At 39.5% G+C, this 23689-nt stretch overlaps 1 protein-coding gene across 22 annotated transcripts in view; it reads right to left on the bottom strand.

Annotated features, from left to right (window-relative positions):
• UNC79 (unc-79 subunit of NALCN channel complex) overlaps positions 1–23689 on the bottom strand; it is a 282253-nt gene that overhangs the window by 96492 nt on the left and 162072 nt on the right. For 18 of the 22 annotated variants that reach the window (XM_086708939.1, XM_086708942.1, XM_086708934.1 and 15 more), the window contains 7 exons: positions 20391–20548; positions 16739–16920; positions 14393–14594; positions 13148–13327; positions 11595–11660; positions 2809–3095; positions 350–532 (listed from right to left, as the gene is read on the bottom strand). In XM_086708939.1, coding sequence (XP_086565065.1) covers positions 350–532; positions 2809–3095; positions 11595–11660; positions 13148–13327; positions 14393–14594; positions 16739–16920; positions 20391–20548 — 1258 coding nt within the window. The remainder of the gene's footprint in view (positions 1–349; positions 533–2808; positions 3096–11594; positions 11661–13147; positions 13328–14392; positions 14595–16738; positions 16921–20390; positions 20549–23689) is intronic. The other 4 variants (XM_086708940.1, XM_086708927.1, XM_086708937.1 and 1 more) reach the window with 1 other exon arrangement.

Genomic DNA, 23689 nt, shown 5'->3' on the forward strand with positions numbered 1-23689 from the left:
AGGAAATTCTCTGGCATGAACGCAATTTTAAATATTTTCTTTGTTTTCTGACATAATAATTAAAACAAAGATAAAATCTGAGATTCTGACCATAAACAGAGATTGTTGATCTCAGTAGCCTACAATTTGTTATTTTTTGTTTTTGACATTTGTAGCACCTCCACTGGCCTGGTCTCTATTTCTATTTCTATTCCCATGGATTTTGACTTCTCAACACTAATTGTACATCATGATTCTTTCTCTGAAGGTCAAATTACTCTCCTACAAAATTCTCAAATTAGATCTCTTCAGTGTTCTCCTCTCTAAGAGAATCATTGCACCCTAAAAAGGAGTGACGACAGCCACTCACCTTGTAAAGGATGACAAGCAAGGCCTTCAACCACATCTGCCGGATGTGAGGTTTTAGGGACCAGAGGGAACAACGAGGTGGCTGTTGGAAATAATGCCGTAGCTGAGGACAAGAGCAGTATTTGAGCACCTGAACCACCAAGGGGAGAAGGTGTTTGCCCAAGTTAATGTTATAGTCCATAACCTGAAAGAGGAAAAATACTAGTAACTGAAGGAAAGCTGGAAAGAACGTTCGCAAGCCTAAAGGAAAATTTGAACCATCAGAACAATAGGCAAAATATTTAAAAGGCATTTCACAAAATATTAACAGTAATGGCCAATGAACAAAGAATGGGAAATGTTAAACCCCACAAGAAATAAAAAACTTGCAAATTAAAATCATTTGAATCCACTTAATTATCTAATTGTTTAATGTATCCACTAAATTATGAATTAAAAATAAAATTTTATCTATTAAAATGTCCTATTAAACTATCAACTAGAATTAAACTAGAATCAACTAAAACACCCACTATTGGTAATCACTGGGGAAAACAGGCATTCTCAGATGCCACTGGCAAGAGTATTATTCAACACAGCCTTTCAGGAGAGCAAGTTAGCAATATCTATTCAGAAGTAAGAAAAAGTACTTACAGCCCCCAATACAGATTTAAATAAATCTTAAGGAAAAAATCAGACAACTGTTGCAAGATGTATACATAAAGATATCCAGCCTTATAGTCACTCCAAATTTGAAAATAACCTCCATAGTCAACAATACGAGATTAGTTAAGTGAAAGATTGTTTGTATGACAACACTATGTAGCCATTAAATGGGATATGATACAAATTTATTTACATGATATCGACTTCATAATAAAGTTTAAAAGAGGTTACATATATTTATCCACATGTATAATATGATCCCATTATTGTAGAAAATATGTGTGCACATACATATACATGTATATATGTATATACGAATGTATATAAATTTGGAGCCAGCAGTATACACCAAAATGTTAGTGACTTATTTTGTCATGGGTTTCCTGGAGATTTGTATTTAATCTTTTGCTTTATTAAAATAAATATGCATAATATAAATATAGAAAGAGAGTAGGGGGTGCCAGGGTGGCACAGTCCATTAAGTGTCCAACCCTTGATCTCAGCTGAGGTCATGATCTCAGGGTTCATGAGTTTGAGCCCCGTATCGGGCTCTGCACTGACAGTGCAGAGCCTGCTTGGGATTCTGTCTCTCCTTCTCTCTGCCCCTCCCCTGCTTGTGCTCTCTCACTTTCAAAATAAACTTAAAAAAAATTTTTTTTTAAAAAAGAGAGTAGTGAGGGAAGAAGAGAGGAAGGGAGGGGAGTCTGTGCCTGAAATGGAGGATCCCTTCATCATAAACAACTGAGTATTCGTGCTGATCCGTCTAGTTACCAGGATCAGCAAAAAACTACATACATATTGCTGCCAATTTGCTTATCTGTGTTCATTATATTACAATCTATTTGAACTAATTGATAAAAGCTACCATCACTGAGCTCCTACCATGAGACAGGCACTGATTAAAGGCTTTGCAATATGGTGTCTCTAATCTTTCAAAAACAAAAATCTGTTACTAACGAGCAAAGAAGCAGGGGATGCCTAAGGCCATAACAGTTAATAACAGTGGCAGAGTTGAAATTCATATCAATTTCTCTCTAGCCCCATGCTCGACACCCGTTGCAGATTGGTTCTGGAGAGTGAGATTTGTAGCACTGGTCAAATTAGGCACACGTATACCCAATAATAACATTAATTCTGCCCTCTATCCGTATCTGAAAGGAATTCTCACAGTGGTGGATAAGATACGTGTGCAGGATGTTCACTGCTGAGCTGTATGGAGTGGTGAGTAGATGGGAGCAATATGAGTGTCCATCACTGGGGGAATGACTATCCATCACGGGGGGACTGGATAGTTAAAGCATGGTAAATGTACACCATGGTGTAAAATTCAGCAGTTAGCAGTAACAGACAACACGGAAAAAGCCAGTGATGATAATGTGACATGGAGTAAGTCGTATGATTAACTCAATTCTCCACTTGAAGCCAAAAAAGATACGAGATTTTTAAAAACCCATAAACAAAAATTCTACACTCCCTTACTGTTTAATGGGTAGAGTTTCAGTTTAGGATAATGAAAAAGTTCTAGAGATGGATAGTGGTTACATAACAATGCAAATACACTTAATGCCACTGAATTACATACCTAAAAGTGGCTAAAATGGTAAATTTTATGTTAGGTATGTTTCACTCCTGCCCCCACCCCAAAATTCTATACTCCCTGTAAGTCTTACTCATCTCATACTCCTTTCCACACACCCCCACCTGATAAAGTGACTTGTGTAAACCTTTACACAAAACCAATGTTGGCCAAATGGAACTTAATGACTTGCTTCTCCTAAAACCCCAACAACAGGGCTCCCGAAAGCTTACACTTACTTGGGCAATTCCTGCAATAAACGCATTAAAGCAAGTTGACAGGCGCATTTTTTGAGGTGCGATCATGAAGCAACCTTCCTGTTGGTCATAGCCGAGTAAGACGTACAGGTGCCGCTTGACTGTGTTGAAGGCCTTCGCACTGCTGATGTCTGACTCGGCACTGCTCTCGTCCTTGGCCATGAACTTCATGAGCACTGTGATCAGCTGGTGAACTGTCTGGTGGTCGATCCCAGCATCTTCGGGGAGCAAGTCCTTGATGGTGTTGTCATTCTCAGGAGACTGTTGTCCTGTCAGTGCAAGAAAGGCCATCAGTGAGTGGCTCCCTCACAGGGAAGTTCACACTAAAATCACACTAAATGGTGTCGATAAAGCACCATTCTAGCTGCTTCCACTAAATATTGAAAGGGTCTGTTCTGGACAAATTTAAAGGCAAACTATGGCTACCGAGCAAAGCGTTAGTCCAGGGGTGGACGTTATTGTGTCCATCCACGACCAAGTAATTTGGGAGTAATAAGGGAATAGAAATAAAAATAAGGTACTAGAAAGCACGGTTATCTTTGAACAGCAATAAAAATACCTAAATAAGCTTTGCATTTAGCAATTTTTTAAGTCTCTGGGCAAAGTTTTATCCTCAATGATAAAGATAAGTTTCTCTTCCAGCTTTGTAAAATAAGCACATAAAGATAACCACAAAAATAATATCCTAAAATCCACTGAGCACAAAAACATCCACTGAGTTATTCTGTTTAAACTATTATCTCAATTCAGATATGTTCATCAATCAGCTGGTTGGGGTGGCGGGGGGTGGGGTGGGGGAGTAAAGTTTTCTTTTCCAAATCCTGAGATATTAGCAGTGTGTGCTCTTTGAAGGATATAGTCAAAGTTATAAATAGTAAATTATAGTCCCTGCTATATGTAATGAGAAACATATAAGGGAGGGGACAGACAGAAAGAAAGAAGCATGAGCTTTTGAAAACAGAAAAGTATCACATGAAGGTGAGCTGAGAGTTTACATGGAAAGAAAAAATACCTCAGTCCTTGACTTACTCTTAACCTAACAAATAATTGTATCTGAGCAGCTCCCTGACACTGACTTTGTCTCTGTTATTTTTCAAAGTCAAAAATTATACCCTGTCTCCACTTGTTTTTCTGCCTCTTCTGATCTGGCTTGGTTTGGGACTTTTGGTGAAGGAAGAGTGAGATTAGCTCTTCTATATTTATGTTTGGGGCCTTATTCAAGGGTTATTTGGGGTTTGAATTCGTGCCCTTTCTTTGACAGGCAACATCAGAATTTCTCAGTTGAAAACAAGGTTTTTGCCTGGTGGCTTAGGTGACACACACCAGCACTCTCGTCTCTCATTCTGCCAGAAAAGTTCTGCTAAACAATGACAGGCTTTGGTTACAAACCATTATAAACCAGACATTGATTATATCCGATATAACTGTGGGATGAAGGCTACAAAGAGGAGGTAGGTAGTAATTTATATCCATTAACTCCTCAACTAATTTGGCCAAGTCTCAATCTTTCAGGACACACCCAAGAGAAACGAGAAAGAGGAAATACTACTTCTGGGGACTGAGGAAACCAGCTGTCTCAAGGCCAAACACCTCCCTAGAGCAGTGGCATGAAAGTAATGTCAACTTCAGAATTTACTAGTTTAGAAGTACATGTGAGGTAACAAGCTTGGCTGTCTAGTTTTCCCCAGATGCTCAGAATAATGTTTGTCTGTTCAAGAGTGATATACTGAGAAGGGGTCATTGGCAGTGGGTGAACAGCAACATTGTCAACTAAGTCTAAGAGCCTCTCATTTAGGAGAAACCACCCGACAAACTTCAATAGGACCCTAGGACATTAACATTTTCTATCTCATAGAGTCTGTGTATGAAGAGTAAATGTGTGCAATGTACTTTAGAGAAGGTTTCACCAAAAACTATTCCTATAAAACCTAAGGACTGTTTATTACAGTGTTCTATATGCATCAATGACAGTGATCAATAATTTGCTAACACCATTATTTATGAGGCACACATCAGCCATCAGGAAAAAATAAGTCATTTATGTGGAACACCCTATTTTACCAAGAGGCCAGAAATGTGAAACATTGCTGTATATTACAATTAAATTAAATGTCTGAAATAGAAGATCAGACCAAAAGCAATACCTATGTAAATCCTCATAAAACAAAATAGGAAAAGTTTAGAGAACCATCTTTCCGGCATTGAAAAATATTTAATCTTGATTTTTTTTTCTCTTCTCCAGACTATTACTTTACAACTAGAAGGAATTATTGCTTTGGGCAAGATCAGGCCAAGAATGTCACAAGTGTGAGAATGTAGGCCCCGGGCAGGGTTCAATGTTACTGTAACAGCAAGTGATGGCTGTTACAATATAGCTCCATTCCTCAATTTATTTCAGCTGGGGGTGGGGGGTGGGGGCAAAATTTAAGGGACTTTGTATCACTGTCCTGTGCAGCCACCTCCAAGTTCGGACTGGCTAGACTCCAAAATCCCCGTGTTAAAAATGGAACAAAGGAGCGTTTGCGAAGGAGTCGCTCTTTGTTTATGGCCCTAAGTATCCAGGGACCTCAATACAGAAATAAGGGGGTTCCAAACAAGGCTGAACTAAGACACTGGCTCCTCATATCATTCCATCCTAGTTCAGGTCTAGAAAACAAATCATCAGACTTCATCTTTTAAATATTTCAAAATCCTTCCCATTGTAAGTAGACGTTTGTTCAAAAAGTATGTAACCTAACCTTTCTGGTCAAATCCTATTTTCCTAACGATTAAGTACCACTTCAGGAATGCCCTATTTTCATTTGAAATATATCTTCATTGATCTTCAGTGTTTTAGCTTTAAGTTTGCTGCTCTTTCTTTGCTTCCCCTGAATAAGCAATAACGAGTGATCTTTAACCATTAAATGTACTGAAAAAAAAAAAAACAAACAAACAAGAAATAGTTGATGAAACCTTTTGCATAAAGTGGAAAAAAAAAATCTTTCAATCCAAAATTCACTCCTCTAGTGTGGGCTTTGCAAGTCTATGCCATGTCTATTATCTTTCTTTAAAACAGCATAAGTTTGTCACTGGGACACTCTCCCTAAAAAAAAAAAAAAAAAAAAAAAAAAAGTTTCCTTAATCAAATCCCTAAGAAAAATGAGCTTAGAAAAGCTGGAGTTTTCTTTATTGATAAGGACAGTATTACTGGCTCAGTTATCTACAAAGGGTATGAAATTTCCATTTTAAAACTAAAGGACTATGATATTTTCTCTAAGATGTGACAATTAAAACACTTTGGAATTCTAGTTTTGAATCATAGTCTATGAAATTCCTGTATCTGTTTTTAACTATGGAGATTTAACGTGTTGAATTTTTGCTTTTACCATTTCTCTAAAGAAAAATGTAAGTATCTTTATAATCATGAGGCAGAGTTACTCCTACCATAAATTTATCATGGACTGTTTCCATCATAATCTGTCCACAGAGTGGCACAACTGATTGAAACTCCAAAGTGTAATATAATTTTATTTATTTGATGATTTGAAACCAGGCAGGATCAGGATCTGCTTTTCCAGACTTATCTCCTATTACTCCACCCCAAATGTCAACATGCTTACAAGCTGGGCTACACGTGGATCTCAGAACATAGCCAATACTTTCCCACCTTTGTATCTTTGCTCAGGGTGATATACTCTCCCAGCACCCCCAACCCCAGCCAATCTCATCCTATGAATCTCAGAAGCCATTCTTACTACATATCCCCACCCTCCTCTCAGCCTCTCAGAATTTAGGGTGTGATCCCTAAATTCTATAAATCCCCAAAGACAAGAGAAGAGGGAAGATGGGAGAGAAGAATGGGGGGAAATTTCCATTATCATTTCCTAACTCTCATGTGGCAAACTGCAAGGCAGAACTTTTTTTTTTTTTTTTTTAATTTACATCCAAATTAGTTAGCATATAGTGCAACAATGATTTCAGGAGTAGATTCCTTAAATGCCCCTTACCCATTTAGCCCATCCCCTCTCCCACATCCCCTCCAGTAACCCTCTGTTTGTTCTCTCTATTTAAGAGTCTCTTATGTTTTGTCCCCCTCCCTGTTTATATATTATTTTTGCTTCCCTTCCCTTATGTTCATCTCTTCTGTGTCTTAAAGTTCTCATATGAGTGAAGTCATATGATATTTGTCTTTCTCTGACTAATTTCTCTTAGCATAATACCCCCTAGTTTCAGCCACATAGTTGCAAATGGCAAGATTTTATTCTTTTTGATAAGGCAGAACTTTTTATTTACTCATTTGCCTATTTCCCTTATGGGAACAAAGGCTCCTTGAAGGTGAGTGCTATGTCTTACCCATTTTTATACCGCTCACAGAATATGGGGCAGGTTCTGACATATACTAGATGCTTATTATTCCTAAGTGTCTAAGTACACTGAATTCAAATAAATATCTCTAATAAATACTTCTTCTATATAGGAAAAAAACTGATGAGGTCCCCAAACAGCAAGGAAGTGGTTAGGGAAATAGGGAATATTCCTCTGTGTAAGTGGACTCACTGACCCCCTTGTCAAGCCAACAAGTGACAATTAGGTAGAGGAAGGAAGCACACTTCCATGAGCTTGCTCTGCATTTGTTCAGAGAAACCAATGATCAAGCACTATAAATGAGTGTGTATTATGTTGATAGTTCTAATGACACCACCTCATCGATCTCCGTGGCCCATCAACCCAACTTAAAGCTTCATTCACAGTTCTGTTGTGTGTGTGCACAGCCACAAAAGGGCTGTAAAGCTGGGGCCAGTGACTAACTCCATATTGTCATGTGCTCCCCATCCTTGCCTTTGCCTCTTCCTATCTCACATCCATGCCTTCCCACCCTATCCACCAGTCAAGACCTGGCTGTTGCCCCCCAAGTCTCTTCCTGCTGTACCTCATGTGAACCAACCTGTAGCACTGTCACATTCACTCTGGAAGAGAGCTTACTTATGTTCATCCTTTATCTCCCTTACTTGACTATAAGCAAGTTGAGAATACAAAAATTTCTGATGTGTCGGGGCGCCTGGGTGGCGCAGTCGGTTAAGCGTCCGACTTCAGCCAGGTCACGATCTCGCGGTCCGTGAGTTCGAGCCCCGCGTCAGGCTCTGGGCGGATGGCTCAGAGCCTGGAGCCTGTTTCCGATTCTGTGTCTCCCTCTCTCTCTGCCCCTCCCCCGTTCATGCTCTGTCTCTCTCTGTCCCCAAAATAAATAAACGTTGAAAAAAAAAAATTTCTGATGTGTCTTTGCATTCTTCATATTTCCTAGTATTGCAGGTGGCCAATAAATGTTTGTTCAATAGAAACTATCATTTCCCAAAATGATTATTTCAAACAGGGCATTCCTATAAAAATAACTGTTCTCTTTGAGTTACTGGATCTTAATGATCAATAGGCATTTTGCAAGTTAGTGAAGATGTGAGTTATTAACCACCTCTAGAAAGAAAAGAGAGAGCCCTTCCAAATTACTTCCAAAGAAGTAATTTGGAGTTTTAGGCTGGGACACTAACGGGGGGGCGGGGGGGCAGGAGAGGCCCATACAAGAGAGTTTTACCAATGCTACGTAGCATTGGACACCTCTTGTTGATACAAATTCAGACCAAGAGATCTCAAGATCTCTCTGCAGGCTGGAGTAGAAATGAGAGTACCCATGTTGCTTTAGGGATTAGGATACTTCTAGATCAATCTGGGGATCCTAAATGGGAAGTTCTTTTGGTGTGGACGCTCATGACCTTAAGGCACACTGTAGCAGAAATGAACGCCCAGGTTAGCTCCATAACCAGACTAGTCTTTATGTGGTACAGGGCAGGAACACCCTAACATCAATGCATCAAGAGGTAGTTATAGTGGAGAGAAAGCAAATCAAGTCTCTTGAACTCAAGCATTAGTCTCCAACTAGTTAGTTATATGTGATCTTGAGCAAATTATCTAAGCAGAATTACTTAATCTCTGAGGACCTCAGTTTTTGTATCTACATGTAAAGCAAAATTAATAATAATAATACTTTATACATATCCAGAATTGTGAAATCAAAATTAGATTATTCATATTAAAAACCCTCTTAGTAGATAAAGAGGTACTATACATATATGAAATGTTATTCTTATTATTATATACCTATCATTATTTAATTCTTTATTCTGGGGGATGAGGAACAGGTTATAATTAAGCTCCCCATGACCACATGGGTGGATACTAGTTTTTCACTGGTAGGCTGCTACAACCTATCAAACTGTTATATTATATTCAATTAATATTCAACAGGTATTCTGAATCACCAAAGGTAATTCCTGGTATTCACAGAATCAGTGAAAATATACCTTATAAATAATTACAATTATACCAATTTCAGATTAGCAGGTGAAACTGAATATTTCATCAATTAGGATTAAGTAAAGGTGCTGAGCTCCAGTTGGCAGTTACCATGCATGCCTTGCACCAGAGACCAAGACGCCTGGGCTTGAGACCCAGATCTGTCACCAACAGCTTGTGAAACGTGTTCCTTTCTGGGAACTTCAGGTTCCTCTTCTGTAAAATGAGAATGTTAACATATCTCTAATTTTCCAGCTATAATTTCCTGGGAATTTCATTTATGAGCAAAGACCTTTGATTTGACTCACAAACGTCATAAAGGAATGCAGCTCTTCACTAGCCTTGTGAAGTACACCTTCTATACAAGTGTATTTCTGATGCAAAATTTGCCGTATGTAATATGTAAAAGCTAAGATAAAAAAGCCATTAGTTACAAATCCAATGCCAAAAAGCTCAGCCTAAACAGCAATTAAAATAAGTCTTGATGCATAATTAAAGGGCATATGCTATATTTCAGGCCCAGTCAAGAAGAGGTCTTGCACAGAGAAGCTCAAGACTTGGACAGAACAAAAGTATGTTCCGCAAGTAACAAGTTCTTCAGTTTCCATTTAATTACTATCTTAAACCATCCTGTATAATCGTATGATTATCCTGGCATGTCTTTGCTCCCAAGGTAAAAAATATACTGTCTAGTAAACAATAATGCAAAAATGAAAAACTAGTTTGAAATGGCCTCTTAAGCTAAGCCAGTTGTTTCCAAATCTAAACAAGTTTTTATTATGGTGGTGTTGTGTAAATTACCTTTCCAGGAGCTTTACCTTTATATTTAATATAAACAACGCTGTTATCTGCCCCATTTCTATCTGGTCACTTTTGGTGGGACAATTAAAGGCCTGAAGGCTTTTTTTTTTTAATGTTTATTTATTTATTTTGAGAGAAAGAGAGGGGGAGGTGCAGAGAGAGAGGGAGAGAGAGAATCCCAAGTGGGCTCTGCACTATCAGTGCAGAGCCCGATGAGGAGCTCCATCTCACGAACCTTGAGGTCATGACCTGAGCCGAAATCAAGAGTGGGATGCCCAACCGAATGAGCCACCCAGGTGCCCCTGAAGACTTTTTTTTTTAACTTCAAGAAACATATGTATACATTTCCCCAAAGAGAAGTGAGAGGAGTCTTTTGGTTGGATTGTGAAAATGGGTAATAATAATAATTAGAGACTTTAATTGAATAATTAATTCAACTAAGACTTATGACAAAAAGAAAAGATGGGGTAAAATAAAAGATAACTTATGAAATTGCATTAAGACTCATCTCAAAAAGACCTCACTGTAGGGAAACTGGATGAATTCCACATTGGTAATGAAGCTAAGGGTCAGAGGTTGTTACTTTTATTCTTTTTTAAATCCCAGTACAGCTGAGGCATGAGCAATGCAAAAACCAAGGTAGGGGGCCTCAGCCAAGGGCTTGCTGATCCTTCTTTCTCATCAATTTTAAGAGAAAATACACTCCGGCCAACACCTGTCATTGGCATTCATAATCTTTGGGGCTCTCACTTGCCCCCCACTCCACCCCTAGCTGCCTCTCCTTCTGGCATCATTTTTTATAACACTTAGCATACACGGTCTTGAAAAGCCTCCTTACTTGAAATTTTCCTTTTGAGGCCATTCTGAAGAGTTTATCTTAAAACTATTCTTAGATGAAAACCCAAATGTTCTATAGCATGATAAATGGGTGGTAATTACCAAGTTTGTTTTTGACAAAAAAGCAGGTATTCAGACCCTTCACAACCCTCCCAATGCACTGTGGCATTTGTACAGACAACATTCGATCTGTCCCAGCCTTCCCAGTGCCCCCTCAATCCTTAGGATCCTTCATGATGAACTGTAATCTCTCAAGGGACATCAAATGGTAGTTACACTGAACCAAGTTGAATATGATCCTATGGTCTTCCAAATAGTTGAAATCCTCCTTCCTCGGAGACACAGAAATGCGCGTAGAGTCGCAAATAATCAAGGATGGCTACGGGGGATGGGTGAGTGATGGTGGCTCCAATGTATAACCTTTTAAAATGTAAATGAAATGTATGTTTTTTCCTATAGCAGGTATAGATGAACATAATATTTCTATGTGTAAATACACATACAAATATAAGTAGTATGTATACTTCTAGTCATAATGGCTCTCTGGGAAAAAAGTGCATATTCAGGTAATATGATACCTCTTACTGGACCAAAAGTGAATGGGATCAAAAAGTCATCCGCCCATATTAAGAGAGACAGAACTGCTATGTCAGGGGCTCAAATGCTTGAGCCTCTGGGGTAAGACCCTTCCAGTTTGCAAACCCTAAATCTAGCACTCTGGTCCAGTTACAGGCACTGCATTCTTTACCTTGTGCACCTGGGGTATGGACACTTGCACACAGCCCTTCCACAGCAGAAGTACCTACCTGGTGTCTGTTCGGGTGTCCCACCGAGAGCTGGAGCAGACTGCTCATGCCTGGTCAACCTCATAGCTTAAAAATCAACAACAACTCTATTTAAATAAGCATTAAAAACAACTTGAGCCTAGAAAATACACTCAGTGCTAACTCACTGGATAGGAGGGGCATGTTTAAGTTTCGTTGTCCCATTTGTAATTAATGTCGCACAAGAGATGTTTGAGTCACAAAAGCTTTGTGGTTTTATGTGAATCTCAAGAACATCCTTGAATGTTACTTCAACTCTTAATCTTCAAAATTGTTATGTGGAGTCAGTTAACAAGAAAGAACAATAAACGAACTTTATATCCCCAAAGTGACGAGTTAAGTTATAAGAGAACTGAGAAATTCATAGAAATTGTCATTTATTTAATCTAGATATCAGTTTCTAGGATCTGATTCAGTCTTCCCTGTAGCCTAGCACTAATACAGGTTATTCCTAAATGGCCACCTGCTACTATCTCTGCTCCCTGAAAAACTGAGCTATTGATGGCTTAAAGGGCTTTCATTGACTCCTTCCAAACTTCACAAAACCACATTTCTATAGCTTGTCATAAATTAGAGAAAAATGCAATAAATAAAATCAAATCATATTTATGATTCAAAATGATTATGCTATATAAGGCTGTTGTCTAATAAATGCCAATGAAAAAAGCAAACCTTTCCACTTCTGAGAGGATAAGAAATATGTCTTATGGGGTTGTGTTATGGATATCACAGCAGTTGTTTAAAAATTAAATCATTTAATAAATTTTACAAGTTAGTAACGTATTTAAATGTGCCCATTCACTGGTATGGTGATTTAGTTATGAATTTTTAATTATTCGTCATTCACGAGCCATTGCTAATCATTAGTGGTCATTTAGTCATTTGGTAATTTAGGGAAATTTTTGTTCTCTTTCAAAGTGCAATATAAAGAAAGACCTTTAGAAAACAAGTATATGTGGTCTTTTTTGTAAGTTGGCGATGAAGCTTCTTTTTATGTATAAATTATCTGGTGAAGTTGTGCAGAAATTCAACTTCTCTTCAGCCTGGTTCTTCCTTTTCAAAAGCAACCCTTATTTTTGGTTTGTCTGGGAGCTTGTTTGACTGTCTCCATCATGCATGAAAAGCAAATGTACGCCAAATTTCCACTCTGCCTCCTCCGCTGCCAGGGTCTGACCTGTCTACGTCTTCTTAGGGAAGCTCTTTGGTTACAAGGTTGGTCATGCACACCTTCGTATCATAGGACTTAGGAGCGAATGGGGCTTCTGCGTTTCTGGCCAGGCCTCAGTGGATTTGTTGCCGTCTACATTTCAAAACAATCTACTGCTGGACCAGGGCTTTGCTTCATCCACAAACTGGAAAAAGCCCCCCATAGCACTGACATCCCTAGGGTGACCCTCTAGAAAATCTGAAGCCCAAAACTGCTGAAGGAGCTCAGTTTGCTAAATATGCTACTCTCTGTGAACATTCGACAAGACAAGGCAGCCTGAGAAAGACATTAGACAGATTTCAAGGAAGGATGGAAGAAGATACTCAACGAATTTTGGAGGTCAAGGTCTCAGGGAGGGAGAGGGCCCTCTTGGATTCCACAGGCCCCTTCACGCTGTCTCTCAGAGAACGCACACTCTTCTGGCGGTTCCTCGCAAAACGAGCCCTCTTGATCTTCCACAACGCCGCATCACTGAGATTAGCGACATTGGTCCTTACAGCAGTGATAGCTGTGCAAAAGGAATCAGATGTTATTTTCTTTAACAAGCTACGTAGCACAACTAGTTTGAAACAATCTAACTGTGTATATTTTCAAGATTAAAATACATCTTTCATGGATACATGAATAATTCATCTCTCTTTCTGTGGTGGGTCTTATATAAAAAGTCATCACTATAGGGGCACCTGGGTGGCTCAGTCGGTTAAGCATCCAACTCCTGATTTCTGCTCAGATCATGATCTCACGGTCATGAGATGGAACCCTGCATCTGACTCTGCACTGGGCATGGAGTCTGCTTGGGATTCTCTCTCTCCCTCTTCCTCTGCCCCTTCCCAGCACTCTCGCTCTCAAAAAAAAGTCATCACTATTGCCTATCATGACTATTGCCTATGATTTTCCCTTTTTCTTATTTTTAATTTTTTAAAAATTTTATTTTAGGGAGAGAGTATGCAAGAGGGGCAGAGAGGCAGAAGGGAAGAGAGAAAGACTCTTAAGCAAGCTCCATGCTCAGTGCAGAGCTGGACACAGGGCTCAATCCCACGACCCTGGGATCATGACCTGAGCCAAAAATCAAAAGTCAGACATTCAATCGACTGAGCCACCCAAGCACCTCTCACCTATGATTTTTCTGTTTAGACTGTAAGATTGCATTGTCTAATTTTTATTATCACTGGATAAATGGTTGAGTGACCAACTTTTCCCATCTATTTAGAGCTGTAGGTAACTAACTGATTAATAAGCATGTAAGAGTAAATTTGCAAAGTGTAAATATATCTCACAAAACTGTTCACAAACATTGCGTGATGACTGAATAATATTTAAGAAACACACCATCAGAAATGGTTATCATAGGTCCTCAAGGAAATGAGAAGAGTTTTGAGGTTGGAATGCCAGAAAATGGTTAACCTATGGATTCCTAAAGAGTAACTCAATAAATATTTGATAAACTGAGTTCATGAAGTCAGGGTATCCTTCATAATGGGAAATTAAGTTACAGGCATAGTATTGTCTGCTTTTCTAGCAGGTACAAGAACAGTTACTGTGACTGTTTAAGGCAAGCTCTTCTTTTGCTTACTTGTAGGAAAAGGAAATTCTTTGTTACAATCCAAATGTAGCTGAGCTTCCAAAGAAAGTGTCTCAAATCTGTTGACAAAGAACTCCCAGCTCAAAGCAGGAATATCTTGCTTAAGAAAATGCAGGAGTAAAAGCTTGCTCAGTATTGTGGGTCGATCTTTAACCACAGTATCAAACTGGAAATCAAGACAAAGACACAGACCCTGGGGTAAAGAGGAGAGAAAAGGTAAGTCAGATGTAAACATCTAAGCTACTTCAAAGCAGCTACACTAAGCAAAGTCAGTAAAACGAGGTAACCTCCTCAATCCATACATATAATGTAATATAGGATAATATAATGTAGAATACTCCAACTAAAATCTTTTTTCATTGCAAGTCTGGTAGAAATAAAATACAGAAGAGGAACTTCTACTTGTAGAATCTCTCTTGAATTTTAGTTCATAAATCTAAATTAAATGTATGTTATTAGTTTTTAGATGCATTCCCTAATAACCACTTGATCCAAATGCTCTCAAACCAATGTATCTTTTTTCAATGTCTGTAGTTTCTATCAAGAGAATCATACTGCCAAAGCTACATTGTAGAATACACAATACCGTTTTCTAATTCCCTTTCAATGCTATATTCTGTGGTTCTGAAAGGAAGTAAACTCATCTTGTCATCTTGGAATATGAGTGGAACACAGAATCTTAAAAAATCAAAGTTGGAATGGATTAAGCTTCCATTTCTCTAGTATATGAGCCTGCTTACCATTCCCCCCGCTCCTCTTTTAAATTTTATTTATTTAAATTCAAGTTAGTTAACATACAGTGTACTATTGGTTTCAAGAGTAGAACTCAGTGATTCATCACTCACATATAACACACAGTGCTCATCCCAACAAATGCCCTCCTTAATGCCCATCACCCATTTAGCCCATCCCCCCACCCATGAAACTTAAAAGCCATGCTTCACTCAACCATTCTATTAATTCATTCAACTCTCATCTGTTGAGTGCCTCCTACATTCCACACCCTGAGCAGGGATAGGACCAACAGAAAAGGACTATCCAGAAGACAACTGGGAATTTTTATCAGAGAAGATGTGAGTCCACACTTAGCAAAACCATCTCATTTCTCAGCTCCTGTGCTTTCTTCTTGGTCCCTTTTAGAGGAAGAACCTTTACTCTGGATTGGAAGCAGTGTATACACTCAATAGTTAAGAATGTGGACTTTATTATGACTCAGACCTGAGTTTGCTCTGCCACGTACTAGCCATGTGACTCTGAAAAAGTTACCTACCCCTTCTGACCCTCAGCTTCTCTATCTATAAAATGGGAACCCACAAGGTTATTGTGGGGATTAAATGAGACCATGGATGATGGGACACTTCTAATACACTGCCCTGGAAAGACAGGACCTATTTGACAAATTTTAACTTTTGCCATGATTATTAGTTTTAATTATAATGATATAATAATAAGCCAGGTGCCATTGTGGGGAAACAGGAGATCAGATCTTTAGAGGTTCTAGTCTCCATTCTACTACTAATTCACTCTGTGTCCTTTAAAAAGTCACATTCTGGGGCACCTGGGTGGCTTAGTCGGTTGAGTGTCCAACTTCAGCCTAGGTCATGATCTGGCAGTTCCTGAGTTCGAGCCCCACATCGGGCTCTGTGCTGACAGCTCAGAGCCTGGAGCCTATTTCAGATTCTGTGTCTCCCTCTCTCTCTCTGCCCCTCCCCCGCTCATGCTCTGTCTCCCTCAAAAAAATAAATAAATAAATAAATAAATAAATAAATAAATAGTCACATCATCTCTCCGAGACTTGGCTTCTCCAATTATAAAATAAAGGTGCCAAACAAAATAAATGCACAACTCTCTCCAGGTCTCATATTTCATGTTCCTTTGACTTTAATTTGTGGTGTTTCATTTTGATAGCATATTTGCCTTCTCATGTTTTGCTTTGATTTATACAATAATTCATCACGGAGATTTCTCTTAAAGTAACTAGCAATTAAAGACAAGATCTCCCAGCCCAGGAACCAACCAAATAGTATAAGATAAACCAGCTTAGTGTAAAAATCTGCCATAAAACAAAAAGTTATACCATAATTATATCTGTCAAAAGTGACATCGCCATATGGACAAAGAAAAGAAAGTATTGACAAATAAAAACAAAAGGTCTGTTAATAAGGTGTGGTTCTGGGATATTTTCCCATTTGAAAATTCTCACTGTTTTTGTCCTCCTTCTCCTCCTCCTCCTCCTCATCATCCTCATCATCACTACTGTATGTGTTTATACCACCACGATTTGGTTGACCAGAGCACCATCTGCAGAGCAGATAACACACATCTGAGGGCCGTCACCTGCAATGCCGGCCTCTTTATGGTGTCAAGCAGGAGACCGGCCCTGGTAGCCACGGCTGGGTTGACATCCTCCACAGCTGTCAGAAAGCAGCAGAAGGCATGTGCCAGGGAGTACTTCAGCAGGTGGTTTTTGGTGACTGAGTGAATATCCAAAAATCTACAAATTACAGCCACTTTCTCCACTGCAAAGTAAAAGGCAGAGGGGAAAAAAGGGGGGGGGGACATTTAATAAGCTAAGAACTGAACACATAAAGAAAAAGTTAACTCTGGGCCCCCACACACTATTTTGAAATACCAAAAGGAAATTTTAATGCCACCTTCTTGCATGTTCCATCTCATCTGGCAACAGAGACCATTTCTACCTAGTGCAGTACTTTCCTGTGGGTTTGCCTTTTTTTTTTTTTTTATGGTCTCCCTCACTGTTTAATTCAAACTACATTTCAAACTATTCAAAATGTCTCCATGCTCATTTCTTTGTCCATTCCATAAGACCTTCGTGGACCACACAGGGAGATAGGAGGTGTCCACCAGGCCTGGCTTTAGATTCTAGATCCCCTACTCCACCCTTAATATGTCATGATGTGAAATGACAACAAATGGACTTCCCAGGGCTATAGCAGCCACATATTTTTTATATGCAATATATGCTTTCTTACTTGATAGATTTTTTAAAATTAAGTTTCTTTATTTTAATTCTAGTACAGTTAACATACAGTGTTATATTAGTTTCAGATGTGTAATACAGTGATTCAATAATTCCATACATTGCTCAGTGCTCATCATGGTAAGTGTACTCTTTAATCCCCATCACCTAGTATCTCACCCATCCCCCCACCCTACTCCATAAGTCAGTCAGTCTAATTATTCTGAAACTCTATATTAAATGACTCCAGGGGCGCCTGGGCGGCTCAGTCGGTTAAACGTCCAACTTCAGCTCAAGTTGTGATCTCACAGTTCATGAGTTTGAGCCCCACATTGGGCTCTGTGCTCACAGCTTGGAGTCTGGAGTCTGCTTGGGATGCTGTGTCTCCCTCTCTCTCTGCCCCTTCCTTGCTCATGCTCTGTCTCTCTCTGTGTCTGAAAAATTAATAAACATTGAAAAAATTATATTAAATGACTCCAGGCACCCTTAAAACATGGCTTTATAAGAAGTTAAAGTAACTAGTTAGGTAATAGAGTGCCATGAAAATAAAACTTTCAGTACTTTGTTGAAAGCATTCCAGCAGCCTAGAATATTCTTCCTGTTCTTCTCTACTTATTGCTATTGCACCATCTTAAAGAATATGCTGCTGAGATTCTACTTGTTCTGTAAAGTCTACTCTGACCTAGAATGGCCTTTTGGTCCCATGAACTCCTACAAAGATACTACGCATTTACATCCTATTCATTTACATAAGATATTTGTGTGCTCATATATAGCTATACGACATGTCTTCTTTTGTGGTCTTGAGTTATATTTGTATCTTTACTTTCTTTTTAAAAAATGTTTTTTAACGTTTATTTACTTTTGAGAGACCGAGAAAGAGACAGTGTAAGCAGGTGAGCAGTAGAGAGAGAGGGAGACACAGAATCTGAAACAGGCTCCAGGCTCTGAGCTGTCAGCCCAGAGCCCGACACGGGGCTCAAACCCACAGACTGCAAGACCATGACCTGAGCTGAAGTCGGACACTTAACCAACTGAGCCACCCAGGCGCCCCTGTATCTTTAGTTTCTTAACCTCCTACATGTTTATATTTGGCTTTATCAATTAAATTAGTAGTTTCTTGAGAGCAGGAATCTGCTCTTACATTTCTTTTTATTGGTCCCATAGTATCTAGTACATATAATATTTATCAGTAAATTCACCAATTCACTTATTTTAAAAACATATACCTAAAAATATATTTATATATTTAAAAATGTGTGTGTGTGTGTGTGTGTGTGTGTGTGTGTGTGTGTGTGTGTAACTAAGAAACTATCCCAGGTACTTGGAGGAAGATGGAAGTAAGTGGAAAATGAATTGTTACAGACTCAATGTTTGTGTTCCTCTCCCTCCACACCAAAATTTGTGTGTTAAAGCCCTAACCCCAATGTGATGGCATTTGGAGGTGGGGCCTTTGGGAAATAATTAGGTTTAAATGAAATCATGAGGGCAGGGCCCCCATGATGGGATTTGTATCATTATAAGAAGAGGAAGGGAACCAGAGCTTTCTATCTTTCTCTCTACCATGTGGGACACAGAGAGGAGGCAGTCATCTACAAGACAGAGAGGAAGCCCTTCCCAAGGAACCATATGTGTCAGCACCTTGACCTTGGACTTCCCAGCCTCCAGAACTGTGAGAAATAAATGTCTGCTGTTTAAGTCCCCCAGTCTACGGTGTTCTGCTACTACACGAGCAACCTAAGCACACTAACATATGAGTCATTCACAAGTCTTGGCTTAAAAGTCAAGTCAACTAAAAGAAATAGGACAGGCACAGCTACAACTGAAATGTAATTTTTAAAGCTATAAATGCCACTAATGAGGTATAAATAAAATGCCAAGGAGACCAAGAGATAAAGAAATAACTTTCCACTGAGGGAACCAAGAAGGTGGAACTCACTAGTGGCATTTGAAAGAGGATCAAATGGAGGCAGCATTTGAATGGACCTTGAAGGAAAGAGGATTTCAGATGGACAGCAGAGGGGCCAAGGCAAGGGTGATGGGAAGCAGGAAGCGATGGGGAAACTGCAAGCGTATGTTAGATAGAAGAGTTCGAAATGAGGCTGCAAACACTCACATTTAGACATCCAATGCAACAACATTGGATTTATCATATAAACCAGCCCCAGGGATTCACCTGGCACTAAAAAATAAGAACTCTTTGAGGTGGCTACAGATTACAGATGAACTCTTAACATATAACAGTCAACTCATCTAATGGAACTTCCATTTCTTGGAGGAATTTTGGACACACTAAAATACACAGAACCATTCAGTAAGGCACACCATGGCACGTGGGCCCTGCTTGGTGCTCCCTAAGAATAGGAGCCCTAGCAGACTGGGATGACAGTGAAGGCAGCAGATGCAAGGCTATAAGAACATGTCCAGGTTCCTTCCTTACCATGTTCCTCTGAGCACCTGCCATTCTAAGCACCAAGAAATTATACCCATCACTGCACCAGACTTGGTCCCTAATGTTTCAATGGCAAGGGCATAACAGCAGACTATCAAACTTCACTGAATTGCCTGCAGACTTTGTTAAAAATGTAGATTCCTGGCCTTACCAAAAATCTGCACTTTTAACATCCCCAGTTACTTTGTACCATGTTGTATTATATATTATGTTGACCACATAATATCATGTGTTATGTTGACTATATAACTTATCATTCAAGCCAGGATCTATTTGAGAGTAAACAATTGTACAATTAATAAATGTACCTAGAAAACAGTCATAAAATAGGACTATCCCAGGCAAACCTGAACAGGGTCTTCCTCCATAAGAACCACTTTGCAAAATACTATTATAGAGGAAGCTCGATTAAGTTGAACCACCAAAGAACACTAGCAAGGAAGACAGCACTCTTTAAAAAGAAAGGAGAAAAGGGAAAGCCAACAAGAGACATCATGACTGGACATCTGGTTTACCTTGTAACCCCAAGAGAATTTTTAAGCTAACACAGAGGTTACCTGCTTCAAACCTCATCTTCCAGTCTTTGCTGTTGAAATTGCCATTTATAATTGTCCAGAAGATGTCAGCACCATGAGGAAGTGACAAAGCATGGAGAAGCAGAGGAACTGCTAATGAAGACAGTTGGGAGAACTCAGATTTGACGACTCTCCACAGGCTGAGGAAGCAACAAGAAGCAAAGTGGTCAAAGTTATGATAATGTTTCTAGACAACAAATATGAGGGTGCCTGGGTGGCTCAGTCAGTTAAGCGTTCGACTTCGGCTCAGGTCACGATCTCACAGTTTGTGAGTTCGAGCCCCACATCGGGCTCTATGCTGACAGCGTGCAGCCTGCTTAGATCCTCTGTCTCCCTCTCTCTCTGCTTCTCCCCCAGTCACACACATGCTCTCTTTCTCTCTCTCTCTCTCTGTCTCAAAAATAAATAAACTTTTAAAAAAAGGAAACAAATACAATCATCTTAGTTTATGGGAAATGTCGTTAACAAATGACTGGTAGGAATGTTTTTGGTGAAATTACAGTCATCCACAAGACTATAAACCTCTGGTAAACTTTTCCTATGCTCTGTTCTGTTCATTTTTTTAAAGAGATTCCTTTTATGTAACAACATAGGAAAACACCACTTAATATTACAAATTTACATAAAAATTAAAAATCGTATATTAGAAATCAGATATATAAATGAGCAATGAGTTAAACACTATACAAAACTGACATTAGTTCTGGGAGTGAAAGTGATTCTTTTTTTAAATTTTCTTATAATGAACATCTGGGGAATTTTGTTGGTTTTGCCTGCCCAGCAGCCTTTTCCTCTTTATTCTAGCAAAGAACAACTCTTTCTCTGTTAAGAACAGCCTCGGGGCGCCTGGGTGGCGCAGTCGGTTAAGCGTCCGACTTCAGCCAGGTCACGATCTCGCGGTCCATGAATTCAAGCCCCGCGTCAGGCTCTGGGCTGATGGCTCAGAGCCTGGAGCCTGTTTCCGATTCTGTGTCTCCCTCTCTCTCTGCCCCTCCCCCGTTCATGCTCTGTCTCTCTCTGTCCCAAAAATAAATAAACGTTTAAAAAAAAAAAAAAAAAAAAAAAAAAGAACAGCCTCTCCCACTGGCAGGCCTGTCATTCAAGGTCTCCCCCTTCCTTAATCATTAAGAGTGAACACAAAACCAAGGTTTTTCAAAGTAGTTGAAGGAAGCAAACCATATACTAGAGCTGACAGAAAACCATCTCAGTGACACAAAAAAAAAACCCCTGGATTTCACCAGTTCCATATGGCCTTCCCAATTCTCTAAGGCAGCCTTGTTTGAAATTAGGAAAATAATGTCCTTCCCCAGATCCCATCATTGTCCATCATGGCTTTGGTATCAGAGTGGTACTTTGAGGAAAAACCTTGGCTACGTAGCCTAAAGGCCAAGGTGGAGACCCCAGAGCACCAACAATTGATTTGGCCTGGGTCAATGGCCTGTAAGATGCTGCTTTAACAACAAAAGTCAGTCCACATAGGATTCCCACTCCCATGGAATGCACAGAGCTTCTGCCTAACTACTCCTGACCCTGCTCCTTCAATGGCTTTTGCCTGGATTTGCTCATCCTTCTGTCCAGATCAGTCCTAGTCTTCCCCATATCCAGCTCAGCCAGGTCTACCCTTCCACCAGCTCCTCCCATTACACCTGTAGAGTCGCCATTTTATCATGAGGAAAGTTCTGGAGACCCTCCACCTTTCCCATTGTATGCTTCTGTACTGGTTTGAACCGTATTCCTACCCAAAATATTCCTAATCCCAACTAAGACTTCTTTTCCTTCTCTTTCATATTTTTCTCCCAAATATCAATCCTCCTCTGATTTCATTTGCCTCCCATCTTAGCCTGGATCCCAGAGTCAACCATTTCCTTACTCTAAAATTCCTTGTCCCCCTGACTTCTACCAAAATCACAAATCCCCACTTCTGAATAAACCCACATTGCCCCCTTTTCTCATCCACTCTCAGACCCCCGGGACTAACTTGTCCTACTAATTCCTGCTAACTTGATCCACCACAAACTGGTGCTAACTAATTTCAGCTTGACCCTGAAGCTGGTCATTCTTAGATTACTTCTGGTGGACACCCTGCTGCTTTCTTCTATGAGTTATTCCATACTTTTTCCCGTGTTCCTTGAGCCAACCTAATCTCTATCCTCCTCCCTCTCAGGAAAAGACAGTAGCACTCATTATTCTTAAGGTTCAGTAATGAGCTCTCTTTGACACTTTATTTCTCTTTTCCTTAAAATATATTTCCTTACAAAGGAAAGAACATCCTTCCTCTCTTCCACCCACCCTTTGTTCTTGATCACATATTCTTGCCTTCCAGGACCTGGCTCTACCAACTACTCCCTTTCCTCTGAGCCATTCCACTGACAATAAATATTTTCAGATCTTTATCGTAAAAAATCTTTGACATCTACTCCTTTTCCCCTCTAAATATCTGATCTCTCTCTTCCTTCTCTAATAAACTTTTCAGAAGAAAGTTCTGTGTTATATCTTTACATTCCCAAAGCCCTTGCAATATGCTCTTTGCACTCCCTTAAATGTGGGTGGTCCCTAAGGATCCCTCTCTAGGGATCGATATTCATGCTATTAAAGTACAACTCTGACCCTGTTCACTGTTTTAAGATCTTCCATAGATCTCCAAACATCATAAAATGAAGTCCTTATCTTCAAGGCTATTCACACTTGCATCCCAACCTACTTCTCTAGCTTTATTTTCCATTACTCCCCTAAAGCCACACCATGCAGCAAAAAATAAAACCTTGGTACCACCTAAGTATGCACTACTCACTTCTTGTCCCTTCCTTCTAACCCTGCCATCTTTACTCTTGACATTCCAACTTTCCACAAAATGTCCTGCCCATCTCACATCTCTACCTGCTAAAATTTTATCATCCTCTCAATGTCCATCCAAATGGTATCTGTTCCTGAGCCCTTCTCTAGTCAATCAGAAATGACCACTCCCACCCTCAAACTGACCAAATAGTCCATCACACATCCCTTGGATTGACAGTGACTCACATATACACAGGGTGACCATGTGTCTCAGTTTAAACCAGATCTTAGTCTACTTAATACTTATTGTTTGAGGTCATTATGAACATCACCCCTTCTTCATTCTCAAAACTAGACCAATGTGAAGAGCAAATTATGTGGTCACCTTCTGTAAAAATAGTATTCACCCCCTTCCAAACTAGATTGTGAATTCCCAAAGTGCCTAGAATAAAAACATGTATCATAAACCCCCAATAATATTTGTTGAATGAATGACTCAATAAATG

The sequence above is a fragment of the Puma concolor genome, chromosome B3, assembly GCF_028749965.1.
Source record: "Puma concolor isolate L17-30 chromosome B3, mPumCon1.1.hap2, whole genome shotgun sequence".
NCBI lineage: Eukaryota > Metazoa > Chordata > Mammalia > Carnivora > Felidae > Puma > Puma concolor.